This window comes from Hyaena hyaena, unplaced genomic scaffold (genome assembly GCF_003009895.1).
Source record: "Hyaena hyaena isolate Hyena2069 unplaced genomic scaffold, ASM300989v1 scaffold_231, whole genome shotgun sequence".
Classification (NCBI taxonomy): Eukaryota; Metazoa; Chordata; class Mammalia; order Carnivora; family Hyaenidae; genus Hyaena; species Hyaena hyaena.
This window is the reverse complement of record NW_024080862.1, coordinates 2310202-2330003: the sequence shown is the minus strand read 5'-3', so window position 1 is coordinate 2330003 and position 19802 is coordinate 2310202. Positions and strand designations below refer to the sequence as shown.

At 42.8% G+C, this 19802-nt stretch overlaps 1 protein-coding gene across 2 annotated transcripts; it reads left to right on the top strand.

The window, feature by feature from the left end:
* The first annotated feature begins 2141 nt into the window (after positions 1–2141).
* Positions 2142–18988, top strand: ACTR8 (actin related protein 8). 2 transcript variants are annotated; one of them, XM_039243659.1, is made up of 14 exons: positions 2142–2376; positions 6142–6312; positions 8464–8574; positions 9219–9323; positions 9775–9948; positions 12255–12348; positions 12566–12698; positions 13942–14095; positions 14841–14936; positions 15699–15839; positions 16791–17055; positions 17778–17941; positions 18553–18610; positions 18712–18988. In XM_039243659.1, the coding sequence occupies exons 1-14, from the start codon at positions 2254–2256 to the stop codon at positions 18969–18971; spliced, it is 2049 nt and encodes a 682-aa protein (XP_039099590.1). In that variant the 5' UTR covers positions 2142–2253; the 3' UTR covers positions 18972–18988. The 2 variants fall into 2 exon arrangements, with proteins under 2 accessions (XP_039099590.1, XP_039099591.1); XM_039243660.1 differs by lacking the exon at positions 18553–18610 and having other exon boundaries at positions 18712–18938.
* Positions 18989–19802: the final 814 nt, after the last annotated feature.

Below are 19802 nucleotides of genomic sequence, written 5' to 3'. Positions count from 1 at the left end.
AACAAAGTTGTGATGTCCAGACTATATGGCTGATGAATGGCAGGGTCATTCTGTCAAATCACCTAAGGCTGTAGTGGAGAGGAGAGGAGACCAGGGTAGAGTCTCAGGAAGTGATGGCTTCTCTTTGCCTGTGATTTGTGATCCCTACCACGCCCCCCCCCCCCCCCCCCCCCCCCCCCCCCCCCCCCCCCCCCCCCCCGCCCCATCTCTGCCCAGAACCACTGTGGAGGTACTCTTTAGGGTTTATCCTATAGTCCTGACTTCATCAGATATTTAGCTCTCCTAATGTAAGCAAGCTAAGAATAGACTTAATTCCTGCTTCAAAGGAATAAGATGACAAGATAACTGGGAGAGGCTTCTCTGAAGTGGCATTTGAGCTGACAGGATGAGGATGAGACAGCTGAGGAGGAGCATGAGGAGGAGCACCCAAGGCAAAGGGGAGAACAAGAGCAATGGCCCAACGAAGGGAAGTGCTTGGCATGTGTGAGGAGCTGAAAGAAAGCAAGGGTAACTGGAAATGTGGACAGAAGGAGAGGAAGTGAACTTACAGATGTAGCAGAAACTGGATTAAGAACTTAATAACTGGAATGCTGGGTTAAACTTAACCCAACTCACTGCTTCCATTTTGTCCTCCTGCAATCTGTTCTTAATGCACTTGCTCAAGTGTCAACTTTTAAATTATGAAGTAGTTAATCAATACCACATACCCAGCAATCCACTTAATACCACCTATGAGTTATCTTGGACAAAAATTAAACCCATGCTTTACTCTTAGGTTTCCCCTTCTTCATGGAACAGAATCTAAACTCATAGCTTAGAAGGCCATTCTTAATCCAGTTTCTGCTGACATCTCTTAAGTTCACTTCCTCTCCCCTATGACCCAGCAATAGCACTCCTAGGAATTTACCCAAGGGATACAGGAATGCTGATGCATAGGGGCACATGTACCCCCATGTTTATAGCAGCACTCTCAACAACAGCCAAAACATGGGAAGAGCCTAAGTGTCCATCAACTGACCAATGGATCAAGATGTGGTTTATCTACACAGTGGAATACTACATGGCAATGAGAAAGAATGAAATCTGACCATGTGGAGGAACATGGATAGACCTTGAGGGTGTTATGCTAAGCGAAATAAGTCAGGCAGAGAAGGACAGATACCATATGTTTGCACGTATAGGACAGATACCATACGTTTGCACGTATAGGAGGTTTAGGAGAAACTTAACAGAGCACCATGGGGGAGATGAAGGGGGAAAATAGTGGGGGAAAGGGAGGGAGGCAAACCATGAGAGACTCTTGAAGGCTAAGAACAAACTGAGGGCTGATGGCGGGGGAGGGGAGGGGGAAGGGGTGATGGGCACGGAGGAGGGCACTTGTGGGGATGAGCACTGGGTGTTATATGGAAACAAACTTGACAATAAACTATCTAAAAAAAAAGAAAAAGAAAAAAGAGGCTGTTGCAGTCCAGAGGAGAGAATAGTGTGGACTAAGGTAACGATAGAGATGGCGAAGTGGATTCATTCAAGATATATTTTAGAGACTGCAGGATTTACTGATAGATTGGACAACAGCAGAATCAAAGTGATATTTACCAAAATGGTGAACATGGGAGTAGGTTGGGGGCAGAGGGTATGGGGCAGATACCAAGCGTTCCAGTTTGGGCACATTTAAGTTTGCTATGGCTTGTGGACATCTACATGGAGATACCAAATAGGCTGTTGATTATCAGTCAGGATCTCAGAGACACTTCCAGACTGGATTATGTATCTGGGAGTTATATTCATATGCAAAGCCATGAAACTGGATAAAGTTATTCGATGGGTGTAGACAGAGGGGCCCTAACTCAAGAAAACCTTAGCAACAGAAGCGGGACTGAGTCTAACCAGCGCTGTATGAGGAGAACTAGGAGCATGTGAGGTCTAGGAAGCCAAGAATAGAGGCTTCCTATTGTGAGAACAAAACGCGACGCTGGGTATAGTGATCAAAAGTTAAAACAAGTAGGCTTCCAACATCCTACCGTCTGGACAAATCACAGCAACACCCACCCTTCCACGCCCCACACCCCGCCCTATCCTCCCCTGGACAGCCCCGCCCCTCCGATTTCCCGTAATCCTCTGGGGCGGCTGTCCAGCGGCCATCTTGGTTGCCGGGCACCAGGTTGGCAGGCTGCGCGTGCGCGGCGGCCCAGCCGGCTCCGGCGGGTTCGGCGCGTCCCTGAGGCTAGAGGTCGGTGTTTGTCAGCGGCCGCGATGACCCAGGCGGAGAAGGGGGACGCGGAGAACGGGAAGGAGAAGGGCGGAGAGAAGGAGAAGGAGCAGCGCGGCGTGAAACGACCCATCGTGCCCGCGCTGGTGCCGGAGTCGCTGCAGGAGGTGCGGCGCGGCGCCGGGGGCGGGTCTCGGAGACGGCCTTCCGGCCGGGCGGGGGGTGAAAAGGCAGGCGGGGGTGCCGGGTTTCCGGCCCCCGCCCTCGCTGCGCTGGCGCGGGGGGTGGTTGTCTCCCCGGCCGGCCGCGGGACGGACCCCCCGCCCTCGCCTGCCTTCCGAGCTGCTGTGGAGTGTCAGCGAGCGCAGATGGAGTTTAGCGCCGGGCAGGGACACTTGGCGGTGCAGGCGGTTTCCTTTGTGAAGGAAGTCTTGGGGAGGCCAGTTCCAGCATAAAGCAAGGAAGGGGCAGACGATCGTCTGAATAGACATGAAGAGTTTGTGTGTCAGAATCAGAACAAGATGAAGTCATCCTAACCAGAAAAAAATACTGGTAGTAACATGGCAGTCAAAGGACGTGTGTGTGTATGTATGTATTCCTACTGATGAATGAAAAACACCAACATTCCCGTAGGAAAATAGGCAAATTCACATAAAAAATAAGACATTTAAATGGCCAGAATTGCATGATGGACACCTCTGAGGCAGCTTCCTAACGGGTGGATGGGTTAAAGATTACACCCAACTGTCCAGGCAGCTGTGGGATGTATAGCACTGTGGTGCCTCACGGTGACCCCACAGGGTGATTCCTACTGTTGCCTGGGCCTGCTTCTCCGCCCATCTAATTGAGGGGGCAGACTGGGCGGTCCGTATGGGCCTTGAAGGTTCCCACCTTCTATGTTCTTTCACCCTGTGACTGGGAGGCAGGAGGGTAGAGCCTACAGTTGTGCATGGGGCAGCAGGTATTAGGGCATATGGTATCAGATGGGCTAGTCCAGAAGGCCTTAGGGAAGTATTGGGCACACACAGCAGGTGCCTCCTCTGGCCCTGATGGTCTGGGACGGTTTTAAAGGAAGTGACATCTGGACCAAGGCCTGAAGAGTGATTAGGAGTTAGCCAGAGGGAATCTCAGAAGGAGAATAGTGTGGAAGAGACCTGGGCCAGGAAAGGTGATCAAGTGTTGGTGATCAGGATGTCTGGAAGTGAGGAGGAAGAGGGAGCCAGAGGTGAGACAGGAGATCCTAGCGGGCCCTATCACGAGAGGCATAAAGCCAGAGTCTGGTCTCTTCTGAAGGTAGTACAGAACTTCGGAAGAACTCGACAGACCCCCGGCTGCAGGATTAACTTGCTTAATCCCCACAAAGCTCTGTGAGGCAGGAACCTTATCCTGAGCAAAGAAGTGGTGCAGTTTGAATTTCAAGCCAAGTCCGTGAATCCAGAGCCTGGGCCCTTAACCACTATAGAAACATTTCCTTAACCCCACTCCATTGTAGAACACCCTTTAGTTTTCCTGTGTTCTCTGTGTTTTTTTCATACCCATTATTTGCTTAATAACTTTTTTTTACTTGGTCTTATTTAATAATATTCAGGAAGTGATGTGTGGGATGTACAGGCTAGTCTTTTTTTTTTTTTTTTTTTTACAAATAGTTTATTGTCAAATTAGTTTCCACATAACACCCAGTGCTCATCCCCACAAGTGCCCTCCTTCATGCCCATCCCCCTTCCCCCCCACATCCATTAGTCCTCAGTTTTTGTCAGCATTCAAGAGTCCCTCATGGTTTGGTTTGCCTCTCTCCCTTTCCCCCACCGTTTCCCCCCTTCTTCTCCCCTTGTTCCTCAGTTAAGTTCCTCCTAATCCTCCTATACGTGCAAACATATGTTATTTGTCCTTCTCTGCCTGACTTATTTCGCTCAGCATAACACCCTCAAGGTCCATCCATGTTGCTACACATGGCCAGATTTCATTGTTTCTCATTGCCATGTAGTATTCCATGGTACAGACAAACCACATCTTGATCCATTCGTCCATTGATGGACACTTAGGCTCTTTCCATGTTTTAGCTATTGTGGAGAGTACTGCTATGAACATTGGGATACATGTGCTCCTATGCATCAGCATTTCTGTATCCCTTGGGTAAATTCCTAGCAGTGCTATTGCTGGGTCATAGGGGAGTTCTATTGTTAGTTTCATGTACAGACTAGTCTTTTCCTCATGTGTTAAAATAAATTTGTTAAAAAATATTTGCCCACGCTTTGGAAAACTGCCATTACTACCCCAGAGCTTTCCGATCAATGTGCTGCAGCCTGTGTGCCATTAATAAGGTACAGATATCTCTGCTGGCAAGCAGCTTCGTGTTTCTACTCCGATCTGCTGTACACATGTCTACCATACCACAAAAAAGCTTGGGAAGTAGTGTTTAACACTCCAGCCATGAGAAAGCAGTCAACAATTCAACAAATACCTCCCAGGCTCCTATGCACTGTGCTCTGGACATAGACTAGTGAACAGGACAGAAGTGATCCCTTCTTGCATAAAGGTTTTTGTCTGTTGTGAGGGCAGACAGTAAATAATAACAAAGAAGACAAGTATCAAGAAAAAGAGTACCATAGGATTATATTGCAAGGGGACAAGCAAACCTAGTCTGATGACATTTAACTTCAGAACTGAAGGGGGATGTAGGATTTACCAGGGAGAAAGGGTGCAGCAGGCAAAGGGAGTTGCCTTTGTGAAGTCCTGGAAGTCAGAGTGGTGAGTTAAGAAATTAAGAGATACCTAAATTAAAAAAAAAAAAAAAATTAAATGTTTATTTACTTTTGAGAGTGAGGGGGAGGGGCAGAGGTAGGGAGACACAGAATCTGAAGCTGGCTCCAGGCTCTGTGGAGCCTGACATGGAGCCTGACATGGAGCTTGAACCCATGAACTGTGAGATCATGACCTTTAGCCACACAGGTGCCCCAAGAAATCAAGAGATAATCTAGATCGAGGGCGCCTGGGTGGCTCGGTTGGTTGGGCATCCAACTTCGGCTCACGTCATGATCTCATGGCTCATGAGTTCGTGCCCTGTGTCAGGGTCTGTGCTGACAGCTCAGAGCCTGGACCCTGCTTCAGATTCTGTGTCTCCCTCTCTCTCTGCCCCTTCCCCACTCATGGTCTGTCTTTCTCTGTCTCAAAAATAAATAAACATTAAAAACATTAAAAAAGAGATGCCTAGATCAGGAAGATGAAAGAGAAAGGGGGTGGTTCTCAAGTAAGGCTAGAGAAGTAGACAGGGTCTTGATCCCAGAGGTTCTGGACTCTGTTTTATGAGCAACTTTGGAAATGTTTTAAATGGAGATATGCAAGAAGACACATCGGTAGCTCAAGGGCAGGGCAGAGTAGGTACTAGCTAAGGAGTCATGCAGGAATGGTGGCTCTCCTTGGAAATTCTGAATCAGAAAACGTGTAGTGGAGGTTTAGAATCTATTTTTTGTTTACAGGAATCTTTAGTGCTTCAGCTTTAGCAAGTTGTTCACTAGTCCTGGTGTCCCCCACATGTATTCCTTGTCTGTGAGCCCTGGTAATCTGAAAGTTCTCTGGTAGCCGGGAACTTTTGTCTTGGTCATCACTGTACTCCCAGTACTTGGCACAGAAATGCCCAATAATTATAGATTAACTTGCATTGGATAGTTATGGTTTTGTTCATTTAAACAAATATTGACTTGTGTACTGTGAGTCAGATCCTGGGAGCACAGAAGTACGAAAGGAGTTTGCATTCAGACAGAGAGCAATAATTGGATGCCTCTCAAAGAGCTACCTTCAGTGAGTTATTTTGATACCTTTGAGTCTGATAGTCATAGGAAACTAACTTAGTCTAGCCTGTTACCTATATATTATTTAACTTGTTATCTGCATGTTATTTACTAAGGTCACACTCCTGTGTTTTATATTTGCAGCAAATCCAGAGCAACTTCATCGTTGTCATACACCCCGGTTCAACAACCTTAAGGATTGGTCGAGCCACAGACACACTTCCTGCTAGCATTCCTCATGTAATTGCACGAAGACACAAACAACAAGGGCAGCCACTATACAAGGACAACTGGCTCCTAAGGGAAGGACTAAATGTAAGTCAGAAATGGAGGATCTGGAGAGAAAGCCCAAGGTGGTTTCTTTGGGAGAGCTTACACATTCAAGTGTACACTGTGTACTTGAATAAACATCTATATCTTCATAGCTTTAATGCATTTTAAAATAATAACATCATTCAGGGTTACAAGTAGCATTTTTCATCTGAGCTAGCGGTATTAGATTGTAAAGAAATAGTTATAACACAAGTAAATCAAAATCATTTTTTACCCATCAATATGAATTGAGTATTGATGAAGGTGATCTTTTAAAAAAAAAATTTTTTTTAACATTTATTCATTTTTGAGACACAGAGACAGAGTGTGAGTAGGGGAGGAGCAGAGAGAGAGGGAGACACAGAATCCAAAGCAGGCTCCAGGCTCTGAGCTGTCAGCACAGACCCTGACGTGGGGCTTGAACTCACGGGCTGGACCACGAAGTCATGACCTGAGCTGAAGTCGGACACTTAACCAACTGAGCCACCCAGGTGCCCCTGATAAAGGTGATCTTTAATGGATGACACAGAATTGCCACTCACTTAAAATAAGGCCTTAAGGTCTCTATTAACTGACTGCCATATTTTTCTCTTCCAGATACTTACAGTATATATTGAGCTTGTATTTTCAATCCATAAGTAAATTGATTGTTATAATCAGTTACTACAATCTTAGATCGAATTATAACTTGAAGGCAAAACTATACATATCCTTGCAGGTAGCATTTACTTTATCCGATCTTGCAGATAGTAATTATGAGCAAAATATTTCTTGGTAGATGTTAAAATATATGTTTTGCTTTGTAATCCACTTTTAAGTTTTAGATTGAAGGTAGTTTTAGGAATTTGCAGTTTTTATACTTGAAATAGTAAACTTTAGGGTTTTTTTTTTTTTTTTTTTTTTAAGCATAACTGGAAGACTATGTAAGTCCATTTCTAAGCCTAAATGTAACTTGAGGGTATAAGAGTCTAAATTCATTTATATCTTTGGATCTTATAATTCTTTTGTAGGGCATAAATCTCAGGATTAAAAGTTGATAGAAAACAATAACTTTTTCACAGAGGTATTTACAGATCTGTTCTTTATGTCACAGCAACTTGAATACCTGCTGATTAAACAAAGTAGCACAGGAGTGGATGTAACATTGTTACAAAGGCAAAAATATGTAGATGTATGGAAAAGTCTCTGAAATACTTTATAAATACAAAGTAGCTATTCTGATTAGTGCTATGAAAAATTTTGTCACTCAGACTTCTTTGAGGTTATAGATTTTTGCAAATAGTTGCCTTTATAGTGAGGGTTCCTTTCTGACTTATGTATAAATTGTAAAAAGATTACTTTGACTTCTTAAGATTGATACATATGGCAAAAATTAAGGAAATACTGCTACTTGTTGATGAGGGAGCATTTCTTCTTGGTGGATTAAATTTACTAATTTAAATTTACTAATTTTCCTTTGATCTCCTAGCCTTTTCCTAACCCTTTCCTTGCTCCTACATTGGCCAGCGTGGGCCTTCTCTCCATGTCATCCCCATAGGAAGGTGCCCCCCCCTCTCCCATCTGCCTGTAGCATGTATCCAAGGCCAGAGCTCTGGATTGCAGACTGGGTCGGTGCCTCCTCTGCCTCAGGGGCATGGGAGCTGGGAAGGGGCTTTTAAGAAATAGTAAAAGGAAAAATAAAGTCTTTGGAAGTTCCCACCTACTCAGATCCTCGAAGGTTGCAAGCTATTGATGATGTAGATTCATTAGCAATGTCTCCTTGCCAGCCAGGGCCAAGCCCCAGGCCTGCTGAATGCAGAGGCCCTCCTAGTACCCAGGTTGCCACCACCCCAGGGGCCCTGTCTTACAGAGGCCAGGCCTGAGGCTGCCGATTTCTGGGGCAGCCACCATGGAGAAGCCCTTCTCAGGGGCTAGAACTCCTTTGCCAGCATGGATTCATGTCGGGACTGCATAACTAAAGCAGTTGCAGTTTAATTTTTTTTTTACAGCTTTTTTCCCCAAAAATGATTTGTAGTTCTGTGTTCAGCACCTTGCCCTACAATGTGTGCTCTACAATAAAAACCAAATCTAATATATTTTGAAAAAACATTGCCAAATTGCTTTCTTTTTTCACCAAATCCTTTGTACTGTTCATCTTTCACTTTTTTCTCCCAGAAACCAGAAAGTAATGAACAAAGACAAAATGGCCTTAAAATGGTGGATCAAGCAATATGGTCTAAAAAGATGTCAAACGGTACAAGACGGATTCCTGTGTCCCCTGAACAGGTTTGGTCTTAACTGTTTCTTCAGATTCACTCTTTAACTGCCATTCTGTCATAATGCCATTTATGTGCTCTCTCAATTTCAGTATGCAAATTAAAGGGATTTTCTTAAAAAAGGAAGAAAAACCATTCATAACCACCTACAGAATACCCAAATCACTGTCACAAAAGCTTGGGCATGCTGAATAATTTAAAAGATGATGTTTCTTATGGCAAGTTGATAAAAACTTATAGTTTACCTGAGAGTCTTAAGTGTATAATTCCAGGATCTGTAAGAACATGGGAAGCTATGTTCTTACTACATTTGTCATTTTGATATGATAAAAAATAGGAGTGGACATGAGTTGGTATGATACATAAATGTGTATTCAGCATTAAGCAGAGTGCCGTAGTAATTTTGGACTGGCTAGGAATCACAGCCTAGGTGTTAAAACCATGAGGAAAAAATGACAATTGTGGAAATGGCCAAGAGAATCTTTCTGTGACCAGTCAGTATTTTGCCAAATATTTAAGGCTTGTGGTTACATTTTGCTACTGTATCTGGTCTGTGAGAGAGGAGAAAAGAGGACTCATACTACATTTGTCCTTCCCCCCTCTTCTTTTTTCTTGCTTATATTCAAAGACTTTTCTGATGTTCTTTTGTTTCAGGCACGTTCCTACAACAAGCAGATGCGACCTGCAATTTTAGATCACTGTTCTGGAAATAAGTGGACAAACACATCTCATCACCCTGAATTTTTGGTGGGAGAAGAGGTAGGGAACTTTGCAGCACCATCCAGTTCTAGTTGTTTCCTAGAATTCCTCATCTTCCTTGCAGGCCCAGATACTCACACAGGCTCCCATGATGTTAGATACTCCAGTCAACATTTAGAATAGTGAGCAGATGGGGAGCCTGGGTGACTCAGTCGGTTAAGCATCTGACTTCAGCTCAGGTCATGATCTTATGGTTTGTGAGTTTGAGCCCCACATTGGCCTCTGTGCTGACATTTGGGAGCCTGGAGCCTGCTTTGGATTCTGTGTCTTCCTGTCTCTTTTCCTCCTCCACTTACTCTTGTCTTTCTCTCAAAAAAATAAACATTAAAATAAATTAATTAGAATAGTGAGCAAATATTAATCATAACTCTGGCCTCAGGTTTTTAAATGTGAATCCAGAAAATGCCCAAGAAAAGTTTTAACAATGTGTTCATCTCCCTGTCTTTTCTAGGCATTATATGTTAATCCATTGGACTGTTATAATATTCACTGGCCTATCAGAAGAGGTCAGTTAAATATTCACCCAGGACCTGGGGGCTCCCTTACGGCTGTTTTGGCAGATATTGAAGTAATATGGTCTCACGCAATCCAAAAATACTTGGAAATTCCACTCAAAGATTTAAAGGTGAGCTAGGGGCGCCTGGGTGGCTTAGTCGGTTAAGCGTCCGACTTTCGCTTAGGTCATGATCTCGCGGTTCGTGGGTTCGAGCCCCGCTTTGGGCTCTGTGCTGACTGCCAGCTCAGAGCCTGGAGCCTGTTTCAGAGTCTGTGACTCCCTCTCTCTCTGACCCTCCCCTGCTCACGGTGTCTCTCTCTCCCTCTCCTAGAAATAAAAAAAAAAACATTAAAAAAATTAAAAAAAGATTTAAAGGTGAGCTAAAATTCCTAGTTACTTGGATTGTCTTTAAGAGCCTTGGTCAGTAAACGTACATATTATTGAGTTGTTTGTAATCTAGTGTCCTTGAAGCATTTTCAGCCTTAAGGAATGGAGGGGATCTTCCTTCTTCACTGACTTCAGCTCTGGTGCCTTCTCTTTTTCTTACTGTTTCTTTGGTGTCTCTCTCTACTGCTCTGCAACCAGCAACTTGCTCATGTCATGTTGATGCCTTCTCTCTGGACCTTTTTCAGGATTTATGTTTTGTCTTATTTTTAATTTCACAGGGTTTTTTTTGGTTTTTTATTTTTCTTTTTTAATCGAAGTATAATTGACATTTAATGTTACATTAGTTTTAGGTGTACAGCACAGTGATTTGGCAACCCTATGCATAATGCTGTGCTTAATCCAAGTGTAGCTACTGTCTGTCCCCATACTGTGCTCTTCCTGTACTGAGAACTATGTTCCCTATGCTGTATTTTTCATTCCCATGACTTATTCATTTCATAACCGGAAACCTCTGTCTCCCACTCCCCTTCACCCATTCTGCCTATCCTCCACCCTCCTTGCCTCTGGCAACCACTATTTTGTTCTCTGTATTTATGGGTCTGTTTCTGCTTTTTTTTGGTTTTTCATTTGTTCTATATTTTAGATTTCACCTAAAAGTGAAATTGTATGTTATTTATCTTTGACTTATTGCACTTAGCATAATACCTTCTAGGTCCACCCATATTGTTGCAGATAGCAAGATCTCATTCTTTTGTATAGCTGAGTAATATTCTATTATATTATATACCAACCTTCTTTATCCATTTATTTATCAGTGGACACTTAGGTTGCTGCCATATCTTGGCTATCGTAAATAATGCTTCACTGAAATTAGGAATGTATATATTTTTTCAAATTACTGTTTTAATTTTCTTTGGGTAATAGTAGTGGAATTACTGGATCGTGCGGTATTTCTATTTATAAATTTTTTGGAATCTCTATTCTGTTTTCCATAGCAGCTGTACCAATTTACATTCCCACCAACAGTATACAAGGATTCCTTTTTATTTACATCCTTGCCAACACCTGTTATTTCTTGTCTGTTTGATACTAGCCATTCTGACAGGTGTGAGGTGATAGCTCATTGTGGTTTTGATTCTATTTCCCTAATGATTATTGATGTTGAGCATCCTTTCATGTGTCTGTTGGCCATCTATATGCCTTTGGAAAAACATGTCTATTAAGGTCTAATGCCCATTTTCTAATTGGATTATTTGTTTTTCCAGCGTTGAGTTGTAGAAGTTCTTTATAGATTCTGGCTGTTAACCACTTAACAGATATGTCATTTGCAAATACCTTCTCCAATCAGGTAGTTTGCCTTTTCGCTTTGTTGGTGGCTTCCTTATGCAAACTTCTTATTTTGGTGTAGCTCCAGTAGTTTATTTTTGCTTTTGTTTCCCTTGTCTCAGGAGACAAGAAATATGTTGCTAAGGCTGATGTGAAAGAATTGCTGCTTGTGTTTTCTTCTAGGAGTTTTATAATTTCTGGTCTCACATCTATGTTTTTAATCCATTTCAAATGTATTATTGTGAATGGTCTAAGAAAGTGGTCCAGTTTCATTCTTTTGCATATAACTGTCCAGTTTTCCAAGCACCATTTGTTGAAGAGGATTTTTCCCATTACATATCCTTGCCTCCTTTGTCAAAGTGACCATATATGTGTGGGATTATTTTTGGGTTCTATTCTGTTCCATTGATCGATATGTGTAATTTTGTGCCAGTACCATACTGTTTGATTATCATAGCTTTGTAGTGTATTTTGAAATCTGTGATACCATTTCACAAGTTTTTAATAATTTAAAGGTAAAAAAATCCTCACACAACTTCAACATTTCCTGTTTTCAAAAACCCAAAAGATAGCAGATGGTTTTGAGATTTTGTTTCGCACCCCTAATCGTTGCTGCCATCCTTTAGATTGAATCCTCTCTGAAGACAAATGTAGTGACATTTATTTTGATCTGACTTTAGCATTAACTGTTTTATCTTTTTTTCCTTCGTTTATCTTTTCAGTATTATAGATGTATCTTGCTAATTCCTGATATCTATAATAAACAGCATGTGAAAGAACTAGTGAATATGATCCTCATGAAGATGGGTTTTTCAGGTATGTCTAATATTCCAGAGAAATCTGCTTGAAATGAGACTGTTTTTCTGTTTTTATTGACAAAGTTAATCTAATTCACTCCTTTATTGAAATGTTTATTCTGAGAGGATCTGCTGTGCTTGGACAATTGCTCAGGGGGTTCTAGACTTTAACTGATGATTTGTCATAGGATCTTGACTGCCGCCCAGCTGATGGCTCCTCTGCCTTTGTGTCTCAGGGATTGTGGTCCATCAGGAGTCTGTGTGTGCCACCTTTGGAAGTGGTTTAAGCAGCACATGTATCGTAGATGTTGGTGACCAGAAGACAAGTGTGTGCTGTGTGGAGGATGGGGTCTCTCATCGGAATACTCGGTAAGGACCTTGGAAGGTGGCTTTCTCTGCTGCTTCTCCCCTCACAGACTGTTCAGCTATAAAGCATCACAAGTTAGAAGCGAGATTTTTATAAGGAATTATATTCACTCTTGTGGAAGTACAAATTCTAGCAAGGCTACAGACCACTAATTTTACCTTTCCTGTTGGAATTCTCTGCTGTGAGTTCACATCAGCAGCTCCTGAAAATCCCAGCTTGTGTCGTATGCCTTCCCACAAAAGTTAGCCCTGTGTCTTGTTGTGGTCTGGTGTAAAGATATCAATTATGCTCATAGCAAAGTTTTATTTAGGCAAGTCATGTAGGGGAAAATAGATTTTCAGGTCTAAATTCTCTACCTAGCTAGCTTTTGCTTTTGTTGTAATTGTTCAGAGAGTGATGAGTAGCTTTCTTGTCCAGTCTCTTTGTGATGTCATTACTGATACAAGAGATAATAAAATAATTATCAGGCTCAGGTTTACTGCTTGTACTTTCTGAGACCAGCCCAACACAGGTAAGCACACTCAGGCAGTGCACATACAGGTTCTCTGCAGCATTTTGTGCTTCCAGGATGGCTTCTTCAGGATGCGGTAGCTCTTCTTTGTCCGTCACATAGGTGGTTTGAGTCACAGGGCAGAGAAACATTGGAAAGAGAGCCTAACCAGTCCATGAGAAAGGTTAATCTCTGTTGCTTCCCACCCCAAGTTACGGTGCATTCGAAAACCCACTGTGTTCTTTTGGCTCATCCATTGTTTGTATTACCTGATGCCATTGGTTCTCAAAATGTGTAGAAAATACTGGACCTAGGTCTCCCACTTCTAAAATAACATAGCAGTGTTCTTTCCAAATTGTAGAACCACTCAATTAGTGGGTAGGGTATTCTTTAAAGTTTCTTCTCGTGAGTTTGTCCTATGATGTCACTGCCTGTGAACCTGATATGCTTGTGAGTATAGACAGGCAACCAAACATCGTATGTTAAACATAGTGACTTAGAAATGAGCTGCATTTAGTCATGTGTATTCTGTTTCTTGGAGACTTTTTGCAAATAGCATGACTGCTTCTAGGTGCCCGCCCCTAGCTGGAGTCCATTTCTCCATCCCATCCGTACATCCTGTCCTTTCAGTCTATTCCTGCAACAGATATCTTTGGAGGCTTGTCATGTTTCCCTGTGGGTGATGGAGTTTTTGAAATGTCCTTCACACCTTCTTGACCAACAGATTACCCACCTGCCTTTTCTTTTAACCCTAGGCTCTGTCTGGCGTATGGGGGCTCTGATGTGTCAAGGTGTTTCTACTGGCTGATGCAGCGAGCCGGGTTCCCTTACCGGGAATGCCAGCTAACAAATAAAATGGATTGTCTTCTTCTACAGCACCTTAAAGAAACTTTCTGTCATTTAGATCAGGTAGGGGCAAAATCAAAATCACTGATTATTTTTGTTTCCAGGAAGAAGGTTAGATATTTAAAGGCAGTTGAAAACGTAACAGTATTATGCCACCCTTTCAACCCAAGTTGACAGAGCCTTGAGGTGGAAGCTCTTAAGGAGCGAGGCTGTTTGGGTAAAAGGTCAGAGCTGTCAGAATGTGTCTCAGGCTCTAGAAAGTACAGCTGGCTTTTTTAAGAAAGTGTCTTTAAGAAATTTCTTTTTAGGATCTTTGATCATTCTGATAAAGGTTGAAGATACACCTTTAGATGTAATAAATATATAGGTGCAGACATTTAATAAAATGGTATCATTTGAAGCACTTAGCATTGCAAACGTTATATGTGGACTCCTACCTTTTTATTCATTCTGTTTCAGACTTTTTTTTCCTAACATTTTTCAAACTATCTAATTCTGAATAATGAAATTTTGAGGAACTTAAGACTGGGTAGCACTTCCCAGTTATTGAGGAAATTTGCTTTTTGATTTGGGTAATTGTATTAGTATGTCTTGATAATGAAGAAAAAGCAGATGGTAGAAATCTCAGAAATGTTAAAAGGGAAGCAAGGTACATTTTGACTCTTATTAAGTTTCAGGTGGAATGGTACTAAGTTGCAGGGCAGCCTTGTTATAAGTGAGTTGCGGATTATGGAGAGGCTTAACTATAATTTGAGGAGTTTACATGCACTTTTACTGGCTCACTGACAGCATCTTTTCCTGGAATCAGGACATCTCTGGGCTTCAGGATCATGAGTTTCAGATTCGACATCCAGATTCTCCTGCCCTGCTTTACCAGTTTCGATTAGGAGATGAAAAACTCCAGGTAACACATGGGTGTGTATTTCCATGGGTAGAAAGAAAGCTGACCTCGTTCACTCAGACTGAGAGAACATGCACTTGTGTGAAACCTCGTGAGGTTAGAGTGTCACCTGGTATAGATTAGCAGTTCTGTTTTTTTAAAAAACTGGTATTTTGTTTAGTGTTTATTTTTGAGAGAGAGAGCATGAGTGGCGGGGGCGGGGCGCGGGGGGGAGGCACGGCAGAGAGAGAGGGAGACAGAGAATCCAAAGTCGGCTTCATGCTGTCAGTGCAAAGCCCGGCATGGGGCTTGAATCTATGAACAGTGAGATCATGACCTGGGCCAAAGTTGGATGCTCAACCGACTGAGCCACCCAGGCACCCCTGCTAAACCAGCTTTTAAGCCACTGATAAAGTACAGATTAGAATAGATAATGGGGACCATCTTTTTAATTAGCTGCTATATATGATCTGTTATTATTTAGAGAGGGAAGGACTGTTCTTATTAGGAAATTATAAAGTAGCTTATGAGGCATTTGCATTACATTGGCTTTGACATTTCTCTTTGTGGTGTCACATCACTCATTCAGTTGGATGATTTCTGTAAGTTTTCTGGCATCCTCTGCAATGAAGAAATAAGGCTACTCCCGAAAGAGAATGCTTATTGAGTCTGCCTTCTAGCATCTGATCTGCCAGTTTTGTTTTGGGAAGAACAGAATTTAATGGATCAGTTTTTTTCAGAAGGCCAAGTGTCCTTGGCTCATCATTCTTTTCCTTCCTTGTGCAGGCTCCAATGGCTTTGTTTTACCCAGCAACTTTCGGAATTGTTGGACAGAAGATGACAACTTTGCAGCACAGATCCCAGGGTGACCCTGAGGATCCTCACGATGAGCATTACCTGCTAGCCACACAGAGCAAGCAAGAACAGGTCTCTGGTCATTCCGGTGTGAGATGAGACCGCTGTGTCCCTGCAGAAGCTTGCCCACGATTAGTGAATCGTTGCAGTCACTGCAGTCTGACTGCATACTGAAGCTAATCCTGTTTTTAGAACTGGAGATGTAATGAAGTCTAAATTAAAATCAGATGACAGATTTCTTCATTCAGCAGACATGAATCCAGTTTTCAGAATACCAGTCCACAAATTTAAAAGTTAATTTAATAAAGATATTTATCGTTGGTGTATAAATTATCTACTTTTGAATATTTATCCAGTAGTGAGTATTTTTAATAAAATCTCACCAGTTTTTAAAATTGTAACGTAAAAGGTATGTGGCCTTGGCAAAGAGCTGAATTCTATTGTCCAGAGCTGATGATCCAAGTAATAGGATGTCTGATGCAGGGGCACAAATGAAAGCTCTTCTCTCCCAGTGAAATAGCAGCTTATGATGGAGAAAGGAGGACTTATCTACCTTTTCTATTTTCTAGTCTTTGTCCCTGTCCCAAAGGTGAGCATGAGGTGGTTGGATAAGGTCTGAAAATGAGGATTAGGTAGTAACCACAGGCACAAGTTCTACTGAAATACTCTACCTAAAAACTCATTTCAAGGGGGAAATGTCCATGTACACTGTCATTTCAATTTTAAAATCCAACCAGTAAGAGTAAAGTTGTGAGACTTGCCCTGCCTGCCTATGGCTGCTTTGGAATTGTCAGCACACCCTTACCTTTTGTATACCACCTCTCACTCCTAGGTGATCTGGGAGTGGGTGCAGTTGCTTGGTCACATGCTAGGGTGTATTCCTTCCCTGCACCACAGTGTTGGGCCTTTGCTTTATAGTATAAAGTAGTGCGGTAGGGAGGGGTGGGGTCTAGCTGGAGAACATCAGCACCATTTTCTTATAGTCATATCATCCACTTGGTTGTCCTTTTGTTTGATTTAAAGTCTGCAAAAGCTACAGCTGACCGAAAGTCTGCATCCAAACCCATTGGATTTGAAGGGGATCTTCGTGGCCAGTCATCTGATCTTCCAGAAAGACTCCATGCCCAGGAGGTGGATTTGGGATCCTCCCAGGGAGACTGTCTGATGGCAGGCAATGAATCTGAGGAAGCTCTCACAGCACTGATGTCCAGGAAGACTGCCATCTCGCTGTTTGAAGGGAAGGCCCTGGGCCTGGATAAAGCCATTCTTCACAGCATAGACTGCTGTTGTAAGCACGTTGTAAGATAGCAGTTAGGTGAATTGGTTCAGGCTAGGGTTTGGTTGTGCGGTGTAGTGTATCTATTGAAAAACTGTTGAGCACATGCTTTGTGCTTGCGTTGTCCAGTGTTAGGAATTGGCTCCTGGCCTCCTTGAGCATATAGCCTAGTGGAGGAAACCAAAGAGTTAAATTGTCACACAAATGTGAAATTACAACTATGACAGGTGCTTCAAAGTTGAACAAAAGGGAAAGTTAGCTGACTTTGAGAGCTTCTGGTTGAGGGATTTAATAAGGGATTTTTATTGGTAGGAGGAGGTATGGAGGGTGAGAGGCAGGGAATCTTTTCTTAGGGAAGAGCCGTTTGAGAATGAGCTAGGAGGTGAGTGGGTCACCAGGTGGCATTCCAGGCAGAGGAAGAGGCCTGTGTGGAGGCCAGTGTGGCTGGGAGGTAAGATGCCAGGATGGGGCTGGAGAAGTGCAGTACATGTCACAGTGGACTTTGTAGGCTCCTGTAGAGATTTTGGTCCTAATCCTGCAAGTCACAGGGTAGGGGGTGCAGCAGCATGCTCACATTGGCGTTGGTGTTTTGCAGGGTTCTGGCTGCATTGTTGAGGGTGGGTTGGAGGGAGAGCTTTGAGGAGGCTCAGTTGTCCCAAACAAGAGATGGTGGTGGTTTGGCCTAATGGTGGATATGGAGGAGAAGAATAGAAGGAGTATCATTGTCTTTTCAGCATCTGATGATACCAAAAAGAAGATGTACAGTTCCATCCTGGTGGTGGGAGGTGGTTTGATGTTTCATAAAGCTCAAGAATTTCTGCAGCACAGAATTCTCAACAAAATGCCACCCTCATTCAGGCGAATTATCGAGAATGTGGATGTGATCACAAGGCCCAAGGTCTGTTGTTCATGGTGCAATTGGATTGTACATGAATGAAACCAGTACTGAAAGGTGTGAGCTTGCATCTGGACAGCTCTTGAGGGTGTGGGGAAGTGGAAAGATTTCTTTCAGTAGGTCACAGATTTGGTGCAAGGAACTCTGGGTTGGGCTCCTGGATTCCTGTGTGTTAGACCCTGCTGTGCTCTCCAGACCAGCATGGTTGACTCCCAGAAGCCAGGCCTTTGGAAGAGGACTGTGTGGGCAAGAAGACTGGCTGGTCTCTGCCAGAAAAACTTTAGTTTTAGCTTCCATGTTAAGGATCTGTTGCTGGTCCCTGGACCAGGGCATCTTTAAGGATTCTTCTGACTTAAACTTATCTCAGAAAGAAATAGAAACCCAGGAATTTAGAAAGAGATTGTATCTGTATTTCATTGTATCCCACAAACAATTCCTGGGAATGTTCTTACTTAATTTTAATCCTGAGGGAGGGATTATGGAATACATTTATTACACTCTAACTTCAGAATAAGTAATTTCCTTATGTCTGTTTCTGCATATGGAGCCTATTGGTGAAATAATAGTGAATAGTAGGATTTTCAATAATAAACACTAAAAAGTTTTCCTATCAGTTGGAACAGAGAGATGTCTGCAGTTCACGGGTCCTGCATGGATGTGTCTTTAATACAGGTTAAAAATCTGAGTGTTTAAGTATTGATTCAGGTTTTTTCTACTCCCAAATTCAAGGAAATTAATTATTAAATATACGTCTTGTCTGCTTTTTGCTCTAGGACATGGATCCCCGGCTGATTGCTTGGAAAGGAGGGGCCGTGCTGGCTTGTTTGGACACGACACAGGAACTGTGGATCTATCAGAGAGAATGGCAGCGCTTTGGTGTCCGCATGTTACGAGAGCGAGCTGCTTTTGTGTGGTGAAAGTGGGCAGGAAGTCAGTGTTGAAGACCAAAAATAAGCATCCTGGTATAAAGACTCTTAAAGAATATATGTATTTTAATTTATTGACTCAGATGCTTAAGTTTTGTGGAAAATAAATGAATTTTAACTTTTATGTCGACAGCAGGTCTTTCGTGTGAAATTACAAGCTGCTTTTGTAGTCAGGACATTTAAGAATAAATGCGAACTTAGTCTTCAGCGGTAAACTCCCCCGCCCCTTTCTCAGGGTCACAGGAGCTCCCTCACGATGGGAAAGGTTGCTGTTGTGTGGTTCTTGTGTGTACGCCTTGGTTTAAGTTGACCTCAGTGTCATCGGACAATCTCCTGCAGCCATAGGGACGTGTGTATGACTTGTGTGCCTGAACCCTGAGGACTTTCTGGTCATGCCATTTCCCTCATGTGTTACAGCAGGCACACATGCTGTGACTCCTGTGTGCTCTTGGAATTCCATATAGGAAGAAAAGAAGGTTCTTTATTCTCTTTTTCTGTTGAATTACAAAAAAGATTGGGACCAGTTGAGGTCTGGATTTCCAGAGAAAGATTTAATGCTGGGTGGGCTGGCTTCTGTTACCCGACATGCTTCAGGGTGGGCTTGGGGAAAGAAAACAATCATTGACCAAAACAAAAACTGAGAAGGAAAATTTGTTTCCTTCCTAAAGCCAAATAGGAACAATTCAGGTATAATTTAGAGTTGTTAACTTGTGTCGTAATTACTACTAACTTAATCATTGAGCCCCCAGTTTTCTTATACTCATGGAACCAAGAAAGGTTTTGGTGCTCTTTGTGCTCAGTATGGTTATTTGACCTTAATCTGTGAGCGATTGAAGCAACATCTAAGTACAGACAGCTAGTAGCACCAGTGATCCAGGCCTTGGTGAAGGCCTTCTGAGCCCCTGGCCCCAGGAAGAGAAGGCATTGTCTGCAGATAA

Bases quoted from the DNA above. Each gene is read 5' to 3' on its own strand.
- ACTR8 (XM_039243659.1), top strand. From the start codon at position 2,254: ATGACCCAGGCGGAGAAGGGGGACGCGGAGAACGGGAAGGAGAAGGGC. The intron at 9,324-9,774 runs GTAGGGAACTTT...TGTCTTTTCTAG, and splicing joins AATTTTTGGTGGGAGAAGAG to GCATTATATGTTAATCCATT. The intron at 12,349-12,565 runs GTATGTCTAATA...TTTGTGTCTCAG, and splicing joins CATGAAGATGGGTTTTTCAG to GGATTGTGGTCCATCAGGAG.